General features: G+C 41.7%; 1 protein-coding gene across 3 annotated transcripts in view; it reads right to left on the bottom strand.

Annotated features, from left to right (window-relative positions):
- Positions 1-13,098, bottom strand: part of Ccdc30 (coiled-coil domain containing 30) — a 108,597-nt gene that overhangs the window by 26,836 nt on the left and 68,663 nt on the right. For all 3 annotated transcript variants that reach the window (XM_042685100.1, XM_042685109.1, XM_042685111.1), the window contains 2 exons: positions 10,584-10,735; positions 7,384-7,528 (listed from right to left, as the gene is read on the bottom strand). In XM_042685100.1, coding sequence (XP_042541034.1) covers positions 7,384-7,528; positions 10,584-10,735 — 297 coding nt within the window. The remainder of the gene's footprint in view (positions 1-7,383; positions 7,529-10,583; positions 10,736-13,098) is intronic.

Here is a 13,098-nt window from a genome sequence, read left to right as displayed (position 1 = left end):
TTAGTCACTCATGGCAAGAGAGTTTATTACATTATCAACTTCTAGTTACCTAAAGTGAAGTACTTTGGGATACCATATGACTAATATTAATGTTCTGGTTTTGATATGAAGGGTCTCCCAAAAGGTGCATGTGTCTTTGGGAGGGCAAGGGAGGCACAGAAATGGAGGGTCAAAGGGTGAACTAATGCGACAGTGGCTCCCACTAGACACTCTGAACTATATAACTTGTGGGTGGGGATGGGAGGGAAAAACTGGGAGAGAGATGGAGGCAAAGAGTGACATTGTCCAAAAGGCACATACGTTGGTTGCCAGCTTTGTAGCCTTTTAGGGAGTGACTAAGTCTGAAGATTCTGACCCAATCAGTGGATTAATCCCTTGGTGGATGTATAATAAGACAGCATTTTGGGGGAGGGGCCTAGTTGGGGCAAGCAGATCACAAGGAGTTTGTCCTGGAAAGATATACTGTGTACCGGACCCCTCCTTCTGTCTCTGCCTCTGTCTGTCCTGCTTCTGGCTGCTGTGAGATGAGCGGCTTAATCCGGCCATTCACTTCCTGCCGTGCTGCTCTGCCCCACTTGGGAGTGTGAAAGCAATGGAGATGATCATGGACTGCAATGACGCAAACTAGGAGCCAAAATAAGTCTTTCCCCAAGTTTTCTGTCACAGTGAAGAAGACTAACAAAACTAAAGATGTTACAATGGAATTGAGAGCCACGGGGGCTATGGAGAGAGCTAGTCACTGATGATCATGTTAATTTGCTTAACAAGAAAATACCCAACTTGGGGATTTAACTACTGGAACAAGACATTGCCAGAGAGCTTCTATGAGTGCCTTAAAATAACTTTTCTTATAGTCAGACAATATAACAACAACAATAACAACAAAACCCAGGTTTCAGATTTTTAGATTTACAGCACAGATTGATTTGATTGCCTTTCCAGGTCTATTATGTGAAAAATAGGGCTTGGGAAATGCATAGCAAAACTCAATTTGGAACAAAGGATTCTGATAGGACCTTCAATTTCAATGAGCTGATGCCAGAATAGACAGGCCTTTCTCTGTTGTCTACAGAGATACAACCAGACCTGTGCTTTAAGATATGTATGGAGCTGGGCACCAGTTCCTCACACCTGTAATCCTAGCTGCTCAGGAGGCTGAGACCTAAGGATCACAGTTCAAAACCAGCCTGGGCAGGAAGGTCCATGAGAGTCTTATCTCCAATAAACCACCAGAAAAACCAGAAGTGGCACTGTGGCTCAAATAGTAGAGTGCTATCCTTGAGCTGGAAAGCTGAGGGACAATGCCCAGGCCCAGAATTCAAGCCCCACAACTGACAAAAAAAAAAAAAAAAATCTGTATGGATTTCACTTAAGGCAGATACCTTGTAAGCAGATGCCCACTGTCTCCTTACACCACTTCTCCATCATCACTCCTTCTCACACCTCCAGTCAGACCAGCACAGGTAGGAAGAGGGAGTTGAGAATAAAGCCTAAGGGACTGCCATATTAAAACAAGAGCAGGATTTTGCCAACTTTAATTGGCAGACTCCCAAGGAACATGTGTGGGAATGTATTTGTTGGAAGTTAAAGTTGGGAAGAAGGCAAAACACGTAATAGGTCAAGTTTATTGATATCAATGAATGTGTGAACCTGTACCTCTAAGAATGACTTTAATAGTTTGCTTGATTGCTTTAATGAAACTTGGGACAATACCCAACTGTGTTAAATGGCATGAAAATGCCGTACTTTTTTTCATTTTTTAAATTTCTTTACTGAGATTAAGTAATTATATAAATTTCACAGTATTGTGGTACAGTGACACTTAGCTAAAGTCACCAACACATTTTACACTTCACAATGCAAATTGTCATTATCTTGATCTACAAAGCTTATGAACCCTACAGACTTATCAATTAGACAATTTCTTCTGAATTGGGTGATTTGTACATTTCTTTCCTTTTGCTTAGCATCAGCTGTTTCCTCTTTCTCTCTCACTCCTCCCTCCCATCGCGACCCTTGAGTTGCTTAGTTCATCACTTCCATCAATGTCCAGTGCAGCTGATGGGCCACTCTGCTGTATTTTTTTTTTTTTTTTGGTCGGTCGTGGGGCTTGAACTCTGGGCCTGGGCGCTGTCCCTCAGCTCTTCAGCTCAAGGCGAGCGCTCTACCACTTGAGCTACAGCGCCACTTCCGGTTTTCTGGTGGTTTATTGGAGATAGGAGTCTCAGGTCTTTCTTGCCCGGGCTGGCTTTGAACCGCGATCCTCAGATCTCAGCCTCCTGAGTAGCTAGGATTACAGGCGTGAGCCACCAGCGCCCGGCTCTGCTGTATTTTTTATGTATACACCATATATGGGGTCAAGAGCATAGTCATCTACAAGCTATATAACAAATTAAGAAGAGGTCCTTTATTTCTTTGTCTTATCTAAGATGTCATACTTTTTTTTTCCCATAAGGGAGAGGAAGAAAACTGAAGTCTTAAGCAGACAGGAAATTTGGAGTGAATTTGTCATGGATGACTTGTTGACTTTCCTCGTAACTGAGGGGTTCCAGAAGAACACAGTGGCCACTTTATCACAGTTTTATACTGGTAAGGCAGCACTAGATAACTAAGATGCTCTTAGTGCTAACATGCTGTGAAGGAGGGCTTAGGTGCCAACTCTGGCACAGCTCTCTGATTTTAATAGAGCTGATGGATTACAGAATGTCAGAGGTCAAATGGCAGTACTCAAATCTAAGATAAGAAGTGGGCATTGATACTAATTACTAATTACTAACAGTTAATAGGGCCAGGAATGTAGTCAAATAGTTTGATACTAGCAGTCTGTTTGTGGTTAACTGTCCACAATGATAGATGGGCAGCCAACAGATTCTGAGTTGTATATTGTTTTGTTTGTTTTTTGAGACAAGGTCTCACTATAGACCAGGCTAGTCTATAACTAATGATCTTTGGGATCAGCTTCCCAAGTGCTAGGATTGTACAGGTATAGCATCAGGCTGGGATTAAGTTATGTTTTAAAATAAATGAACGAGCAAACAAATTAATGTTCTTGGTTCTGGTGAACAGAACTTATCTTTGTTGATATGGGTAAAGAGTAATGGCCTTTTCTTGATCTGTCCCTAAATCTGAGGTAGTTCATAGACCCAGAGCCCTTTGAATGTTGGGAATGCCAAGTGACATCTGTACCACTGTTACAGTATATGGTTCTCCTTTATACTTCCCACAAGAGATCTAGATTGTGTGTGTGTGTGTGTGTGTGTGTGTGTGTGTGTGTACTCGGGGCTTGAACTCAGGGCCTGGGCACTCCCTGGGTTTTTTTTCCCCCCAAATCTTGTGTCCTATCATTTGAGCTACAGCTCCACTTTAGGCTTTTTCCTTGTTAATTGGAGGTAAGAGTCTCATGGACTTTCCCACCTAGCCTAACTGGAACCACGATCCTCAGAATCTAGCCTCCTGGATAGTTAGGATTTCAGGCATAAGCAACCAGTGCCAGGCTAATCTACATACTTTTCTCAATGTGTCTGGATATTGAAGGAGGAGAATAATATGGACTTTGAGGGCGATAAATGTATGGTGGTTCTGAATCATCATTAACACCTTGACCCCCAAAATACCATTGGGCTTCACAATCCACAGTAAAAATAAGTAAAATATGATCTTCAGCAATTCAGTGGTTTAGCATACTTTTTACAGTAGGCCTAGTGGTTTTGTAAATCTCTCCCATATTATTTCCCTCCTGTTACAACAGACTGTCTGGAATAGGTCCTCATTGGCTTTTGGACCTGAGGAGTGAAGGGTATTGATAGTAGAAAAGGCCAAGTGCTTAGCAGTGCCCCTTGAATCTGTATATGCATTTGCTCCTTCATCTCTCAAGCCATCTTCAAGGCTCCAAGTTTTAATGATGCCCAAAGGAAGATACTTCGGTTGTTTTCAGTTTTGGTAATTATAAACAAATATGCTATACACATCCATGTTCAGGGTTTGGTTAAAATCCAAGGAACATGATGATTTGGTCATGTAGTAAGAGTATATGCGTATAGATATGTATGCAGACCATTGAGCTGTTTTCCAAAGTGAGTGCATCATTTTTCCTTACCATCAGCAAGGACAGATACTTTAGGTTTACATCCCGGCTGGAATTAAATGAAGTCAATGTTGTGGAATTTGGCAGTGCAAATGGGTGGGGGAATGGGTGGGGAATTGTTATGAGTTGCAATCCCCCAAGGGCATATCATGTAGAAGTTCCCCTCTAGTACAAGTTTATTGAGTTTTTATCATGAAATGATGTTGGATTTTTATCAAGTCCTTTATAAAAGGAAACAGAGGAGACTTATTTAAGCAAAAGCTAGATTTTATAAAGCAGAGCTGATCATAAATATCCACTTTTTTCTATAACCTTGTGATCTCTGCTGGGATCACAAGCATGTGTCATACCCAGTTGTCTCTACATATTTTGAGGCTTTGTTTGAAAACAAAAACAAATTAAAGATTGTTGTATCTTCCTGAAGAATTGACCTTTATTTTTTCTTCATTGCTGGGCCTCATACTTGCTCAATTGGCTTGGCTGGCACTCTTTTACATCTAGCCCTGCATTTTGCTAGTTATTTTGGACACAGAGTCTCACAGACTTTTCTGCGTGGACTGGCCTCCAACATTGACCTTCCAGATGCCTGGCTGCTGAGTAGTTAGGATTACAGGCCACCAGTGCCCAGTAACCCTTTTGTCATTAAATAATATTACTCTACCTTATTCTGAAGTTTGCTGTCTGAAATTAACCTAACAACTCCCACTTTATTTTGATTACCTTTTAGCATGTTATATCTTTATCCATTTACTCTTCATTTACATGTATATTTGTATGTAAGTAGGCTGTTTTTCCTTTTTCATGTTTTCTTGTATCTTCGGCATGCTAGACAATTGCTCTGTCACACTAAGCTACATCCTGAGTCAGGGATCTGGTTTTCTGATCAACTCTGGCATTGTCTTTAGTTGGTACATTTAGACCAATGCCATCTAAAGGGGTAATTGGTATGACTAGATGAGTATTTACTAGATTTGTTATGTTTTTCTACTACTTGCCCTTGTTCTTTGTTCTTTGCTTTGTCTTCCACATTTTCCCACCATTTGTGGTTTGAGTATTTTACACAAATTCTTTTTCTATCTTTTTTTTTCACTTGTAGTTGTATCAGGAAAGGTTCTGGGTTGCTGAACATGTACTTAGAGGTAGAGAAAGGGTGGTGTGTCCAGAGAAGTCATGGGAATGCCATGTCCCTTCCCTCACACTTTCCCTACACATCTTCTTTATCTGACTGTTTCTGCATTGTAGTCTTTTATAATAACCCAGTAACCTGAGTTTCATGAGCCTTTCTAACAAATGATCAGATTCAACAGAGGGTTGTAGTAGACTCAGACTTGGAACATAGAGGTAAACTCATACTGGCAATTGGCATGGGGAAATGTGGGAGGTCTTGTAGGTCTGAGCCCGTACCTTGTAGGATCAAATGCCATCTCCCAGAAAGTAGTGCCAGATTGAGTTAAATGTGTTCACACCACGGGGTCCACATGGAATTAAGAGAATTGTTTAGCATGCGAAAAGAAAACCCCATACATCTGAGCGACAGAAGTGAAGTTGTAAGAGTGGCACTAGCATAGAAAGACAAAGGAGTTCTGAAGTTGTAAGAGTGGCACTAGCATAGAAAGACAAAGGAGGCTTTGTTCTCTAATGTTAGCAGCTACAAGAATGGGCAGACAGAGGTGAGACAACCGAAGGGCTTCAGGGAGAGTTCCTGAAGATTCCCCACTTGGGTGCTGTAGGAAGTGGCTTCCCTGTAGTTTCCTGACTTCTGGATTTATTGAAAACCAGCTGCAGCTCCTCTAACTTCTCATCTCCCCTTGTCCTCCTCGCCAACAGTTTCCCAAGCATCTCTTCCCACATACTAACTCTCTTCTTGCTTGCATGGATGTCAGGCACACCACCCCAAATATGGCTGTAGACCAGAATATACCATTCCAAAATATACTTCTTTAGCACAGTGCAAGCTAGTTATTCTGAGAAACCACAGATACTGGTGTAGCTATCAAAAGCTGTCCTTTTGTAAAAGAAATTTACATCTAGACAGCAAATCTAGGTCAGTAGAAGTATCTGTGTCAGGAAGAGGGCTGCTCCAGACAATTTTAATCATTGGAGAGATTTTAATTCACATATAAGACATCCTTCAGCCACAACAGTCTTCCATAATGTGTCCCCTTTATGTCCCAATGCGCTCTTCATTTCTATAGCTCAGGATGCTACACATACTTCAGCCACATGTCCTCATGTCCTCTCCCCTCCTCCCCAACCTTTTTTTTTTTTTTTGCCAGTCCCGGGGCTTGAACTCAGGAGCCTGGGCACTGTCCCTGAGCTCCTTTTTTTTTTGGTCTGTCGTGGGGCTTGAACTCTGGGCTTGGGTGCTGTCCCTCAGCTCTTCAGCTCAAGGCTAGCACTCTACTACTTGAGCCACAGTGCCACTTCTAGCTTTTTCTTGATTGAATTGGAGATAAGGGTCTGCACTGACTAGCTTTGAACCATGATCCTCAGATCTCAGCCTCCTGAGTAGCTATGATTACAGGTGTAAGCCACCGGTGCCCAGCCCTAAGCTTCTTTTGCTCAAGGCTAGCACTCCACCACTTGAGCCACAGCACCACTTTTGGCTTTTTCTGTTTATGTGGTACTGAGGAATCAAACCCAGGGCTTCATGTATGCTAGGCAAGCACTCTACCACTAAGCCACATTCCCAGCCCCATGACCCTTCTTGAGTTTCATACTTTGTGAGGCATTCATGGATGTGCTCATACTAAAAATGGGGTTTTCTCCTGTTAATCTGTTTTGTGTCAATTTCATTTGTAGCCCAACCAAAGTAGATTCTGCTTTCTGTTTTTTTTTTCTTTCTAAGATCATGACTTAAAATTGATATCTGACTCTTTGACTCATTGGCTGGTGCTCTACTATCTGAGCTAAGCCTCCAAACTCTTGATTCTAATTTTGTTGTTGTTGTTGGTTGTGGGGCTTGAACTCAGGGTTTGGGTGCTGTCCCTGAGCTCTTTTGCCCAAGGCTAGTGCTCTACCAGTTTGAGCTATAGCTCCACTTCTAGTTATCTAGTGACTAATTGAGATAAGAGTCTTACAGACTTTCATGCCCAGGCTGGCTTTGAACTGCATTCCTCAGATCTTAGCCTCCTGAGTAGCTAGGATTACAGGCATGAGCCACTAGCACCTGGCTGATTCTGTTTTCTTGATAGAACTTCTCAACCTCCTGGGTACAATGAGACCTTCAGTTGTAATTGGTTATTATTCAGGTCTATGGGAATAGGAAAACTGTCAAGCATATCTATTTGCATGCTTACTTGTTCATATTCTCTTTTTGTCTCTTCTAGTTGTTTAAGGATGGCTGCTTGTTGCTGAGAACTGGTCAATTCCAATTGGTTCTCTTTGTTCTGTAGGGTTTTAACTTGTTTTTGTAGCTCATTCACATTCTGATCCAGGAGTATCCTGAGGAAAATGATTCACATTAAATCACTCTGTGTATTTATTTCCACACTTTGCTAATGAAATCTAAGATTATTAGGCTTCCACAGAGGGGTTTTTTTTGGGGGGGAGGGAGGGGCATTCAGCAAAGTAGAGTACAAGGTAAGATAAAAGAACTGACACAGAGACTATCTTTGTGATAGTCGCTTTTTAAAATTCTCTCACCATCCAAACAACCCAGGAGCATGAAACATTTTTCCTTATTTCAGAGACGAGGAAGATATGGCACAGAGCAGCCAGAACAGGGCTGATGCAGGGCTTGCATCCTGAATCCCACTCCCACCTTCTTCCTCAGTACCTTATGAGGTGAGCCCTGGATCTTCAGGGCTCAACATAGGCTCCTGAATTACAATCACTGCTGATACTAATGTACACGTCAGCGCTGCTACAAGCCTGAATTTGGTGAGGAAATGCTTCCTCTGCCAAAAGAGTGTCATTAGCACTTCATTCTTGCACAGAGTCACATTGGATTAGTTTCTGGAAAGAATTTCTGAGGGCTTCAGACCAAGAAACCTCTCTGTACTGAAGGAGATGCACCTTGAATCTCCATTCTCAATTTCTGATCAAGGGATAAAGAGATAAACCTTGAAACTGAAAGGGAAGTATTAGTCTGATGAAACTTAAAAAAAAATGAGTTTTCTGTACTAAAAAAAAAATCTAAGCCAGCCTGGGCAGGAAAGCCAGCTCTCTAATTAACTCCCCCTCCCCCAGGGCCAGAAGTAGAACTGTGGCTCAAGTGGAAGAGCACTAGCCTTGAGTGAAAAACTTGGGAACAGCATCTAGGTCCTGAGTTCAAGCCCCAGTACTCCCCACCCCAACCCCTAATCCCTGACATAAAATCAAGGATTTGAAAACTAAAAAATAGGAAGTCAAAATTAAAAGAGCGCAGGCACCCAGTGGCTTATACCTGTAATCCTAGCCACTCAGGAGGCTGAGAGCTGAGGGTCACAGTTCAAAGCCAGCCTGGGCAGGATAGTCTGTGAGACTCTTTTTTTTTTTTTGTTTCTTTCTTTTTTTGCTGGTCGTGGGGGCTGAATTCTGGGCCTGGGTGCTGTCCTTCTGCTCTTCAGCTCAAGGCTAGCATTCTACCACTTGAACCACAGCACCACTTCCAGCTTTTTCTGCTTATGTGGTGCTGAGGAATTGAACCCAGGGCCTCATTCTTGCTAGGCATGCACTCTACCACTGAGCCACCTTCCCAGCCCCTCTGTGAGACTCTTATCTCCAATAAACCACCAGAAAAACTAGGCTAGGGCCTTGAGCTAAAGTACTGAGGGACAACATCCAGGTCTAGAGTTTAAGCCCCACAACTGACAATAACAAAAACAAAAACACAAAATTAAAAGAGTAGAACATGAATATATCAGAAATTATTTCAACTATTATAAAGAGAATTTCAACCATCAAGTATATTGATAAGATAACTTTTTCCCCTATAGCCTGAGGCTACTCTCTCCCAAGTTATAAAACAATCTGTACTGTGTAGTCTCCTCTCAGTGGAAACATTTTTTTTTTTTTTGCCAGTCCTGAGGCTTGAACTCAGGGCCTGGGCACTGTTTCTGAGCTTCTTTTGCTAAAGACTAGCACTCTACCACCTGCACCACAGATAGTACTCTACCACTTGAACCACAGCACCATGTCCTGCTTTTTCTGTTTATGTGGTAGTGAGGAATGGAACCCAGGGCTTCATGCATGCTAGCACTCTACCACTAAGCCACATTCCCAGCCTGGTGGAAGCCTATTCTTTCTCCTACATGTAGTTTCACAATTGATTTTATGTATTTCTTCTCAAAAAACCCTCAGAAAATAGGCATTCCAACTTTAGAGATACGAAGACCAAGTTTCAGAAAAGTTAAATATCCTTTTTCACTGTTTTAATAATTTTATTTATTTATTTTTAAAGTTTCACACAGGTATTTCCTAACCAATCCTTTATGACTATTGGGACAATAAATATGGTGCTTCTAGTTCCTGCCGACTTTTATTCATACTAGCCAATGTTTGGCAATGTTAATGCAAGCTCATATTTTATTAAACCTATTATATGCGCATCCCTAATAGGGTTGCTTTCTTCCAGAGATTATTTGGATATGATCAGTTTACCTTGTGGCAAGTCTCCTCAACTTTTTCCTGAATCCAGATGGTTATATTCTCCTTTGCTTGGCAGCTTGGGCATCATTCACCATTTGTGTGTGTGTGTGTGTATGTGTTGGTCCTGGGGCTTGAACTCTGCCCCTCAGCTCTTTAGCTCAAGGCTAGCACTCTACCACTTGAACCACAGTGCCACTCCCGGTTTTCTGGTGGTTAATTGGAGATAAGTCTCACAGACTTTCCTGCCTGGACTGGCGAGGATTAGAGGCGTGAGCCACTGGCACCCAGCTCATTCACCAATTTTATTTTAACATCTTGTACATCTGCTCTTGTGGATTTCTCTGATTGTTACAAGTTAGGATAGCCTGACATCTTGTTAGGCATGGTGATCGAGGTGAGTCATCTCCACAGCACCTCACTAAGTGAATTCATTATTCACAACACTAACTCAAATACCCATTCAGCCAATAAATGTTTGGCTATTGAATGTTAAGTCCTATGCTAGAACTTTCAACTACAGCTGGAAGTTTCTGGGCAGTCCTGGTACTTGGAAGTTGGCCTGGGTGAAAAACTTGTGATCCTATCTAAAAGCAAACTAAAAACAAAAAGGGCTAGGGTGTGGGGTAAAAGGCTTACCTAATAAGCATTAGGTACTGAGTTCAACCCCTTGTATTGTCACACAAAAAAGCGAATCCCAGACTATCGGATTTCACAGGTAATCTGGCCATTCAAGAAGTTACCAGTGTACTACCAGTAGGTCCCAGAATAGAGACAAATAGTGTCTGTCTTTAGGAATCCCACAGTCTGGTTCCAGAGGCAAAGAGGACAATAATCAGTCAGAACAGTGTGACGAATGTGAGCTTACTTCTGAGCTGATAGGCACAAGCCTGGTGAGACCGCAGGAAATGCAGCTCTCTGCTCCTCTTACCTCCTCTGCTGTTCTTCCTGATACTGCTGCTGCAACTTGGCTTCATTTTGTATGGTTTCTTTCATCTTTTCCTCTAGTTCCTTCTTCAAAATACAAGTGTCTGAGAGATAGGCTTGCTGAGCATGCTCTAACTTCTGCTGCAAGTCCAAAATCTTGAATGAAAAAGTTTACAAGTCAGATGTTAGGAAGAGTGTGACCTTTTCTTTTTTTCTTCTTCAATTTAGGGGAACAGCATGTAGATATCAATGACAGCAGTGCTAACATACAAATCTGATCCTAAGGAAGGAGTGTGGCAAGATGTAACTGTAAAATAAATTACTTATTGGCCATATGGGGGATATTTATAGAATTCAATATGTATACATAAAGTAAGTTATAAAATCAAAAGAATCTTTCTCATTACTATCTCTGTTTTCCTCCAGTAAATAAGTATCCACTGGTATACTTCCAGAGATTCATAAACAGATCACAGATAGCTATTTTTCACATGTACAAACATTCTATACAGTGATTTACTACAATAAGTTTATGCCTCTTGTGTGTGTGTGTGTGTGTGTGTGTGTGTGTGTGTGTGTATGTGTGTGTGTGTGTGTGTGTGTGTGTGTGTGTGTGTGTGCGCGTGTGTGTATGTTCTGAAGCCTGAACTCAGGGCCTGGGCTTGTCCTTGATTTTTTTGCTCAAAGCTACTATTCTACCACTTGAACCACAGCTCCACTTCTGGTTCTGGCTTTTTTTCGTGGATAATAGAGATAATAGTTTCATGGATTTTCCTGCCTGGTCTGGTTTTGAATCAAGATCCTCAGATCTCAGCTTCCTGAGTAGCTAGTGTTTGAAGTGTGAACTCCCTGTGCCTGGCTACACTTGGCTTTTTGTTTTGAAAACAATGCATTTAGTGATTTTCCTTGTATGTATGCATAAATTGTCTTCTTTACTACAGCTGCAAGTACCATTCTACTGTAAGGATATGACGGGCACCTACCGAAAGACATTCTAGTCTAATAGTTTTACAATATCTGTAGAATAAGTGTGATTTTCTAAGGCAAATTCTAGCTAATATAGCTCATAAAGATACTATCTCATCTCCATAGCTTAGTACAATCCATTGTTCAACCTCATAAATAGAATCCTAGGCTTCTATGTGATGGCTTCTTTAATTCAACATCAACTTTTTGAGTCTACTTTAGATTATAGTCATCTTATTTTTTCAGGGGTACTGGGGCTGAACTCAGGGCCTGATTCTTGCCAGGCAGGTGCTCTGCTACTTGGGCCCACAACTTTTTTCTGCTTCTGTTATTCCTTGAATAAAGTCTGGCTGGTCTGCCCTGGACTTCTTCCAATTTATGCTTCCTATGTAGCTGGAATGACAGTTGTCAACTACAATGCCTAACTAGTTTGCTGAGATGGGATCTCACTAACTTGTCAATGGTGGAAGGTGTGCCCAAATCATAGTCTTCCTATCTTTGCCTTCTGAATAGTTGGAAATATAGGCATGAGCCACCATGCCAGGTCTGTCATCTTGGGTTTTTTGTTTTGTTTTTGTTTATGCCAGTCCTGGGGCTTGAACCTAGGGCCTGAGCACTGGCCCTGAGCAGTCTATCCCTTGAGCTTTTTCTGTGTATGTGGTACTGGGGAATCAAACCCAGGGCTTCATGCATGCTAGGCAAGCACTCTGCCACTAAGCCACATTCCCAGCATAATGATTGCTTTAGCTTTGACTCATACAAAGCTGCACATCAAAATGTGTAGTTGAGCTGGGCACCAATGGCTCGTACTTGTAATCATAGCTACTCAGGAGGCTGAGATCTGAGGATCATGGTTCAAAGCTAGTCAGTGCAGTAAAGCCTGTGAGACCCTTATCTCCAATTCAATCAAGAAAAAGCTAGAAGTGGAGCTATGGCTCAAGTGATAGAGTGATAACCTTGGGCAAAGGGAGCTCAGGGACAGTGCCCAGGTCCAGAGTTCAAGCCTCAGGACTGGCAAAAATAATAGATAGATAGATAGATAGATAGATAGATAGATAGATAGATAGATAGATAGATAAGATAGATAGATAGATAGAGTGCAGCTATGCACTACTGCCACCTAGTGTTAGACTATCTAAAATGCAGGGGTAATGTTTGAAAATGTTTCATTCATTTCACAATAAAAATCCCTATAAGAATTACAAAATAAAAATGACATTATCAGCTAATATAGATCAAAGGAAAATAAACCATTTAAAATGTGAAAGTGAAGGAATGTGAATATAGTCAACATACTTTATGCACATGTGTGAAGCTTCTTGAAAGTAGTTTGGGCCTGGCAAGGGTAGTTCACTTCTGAAATCCTAGCTTCTTGGGAGGCTGACCCCTGGAAGACTAAGATTCAGAACCAGCCTGGGAGGAAAGTTCATGAGATGCTATTTCCAACTAATCAGCAAAATACTAGACCAGAGGCATGATTCAATTGGTACAGTGCCATCAGTGAGCAAACAAGCCAAGTGAGAGCATGAGATCTTTGAGTTCGAGACCTGGTA

This window comes from Dipodomys spectabilis, unplaced genomic scaffold (genome assembly GCF_019054845.1).
Source record: "Dipodomys spectabilis isolate Male_0828 unplaced genomic scaffold, ASM1905484v1 ptg000002l, whole genome shotgun sequence".
NCBI classification, from domain to species: domain Eukaryota; kingdom Metazoa; phylum Chordata; class Mammalia; order Rodentia; family Heteromyidae; genus Dipodomys; species Dipodomys spectabilis.
Note: the sequence above shows the minus strand (reverse complement) of the source record. Positions and strands in the feature narration are given on the sequence as shown.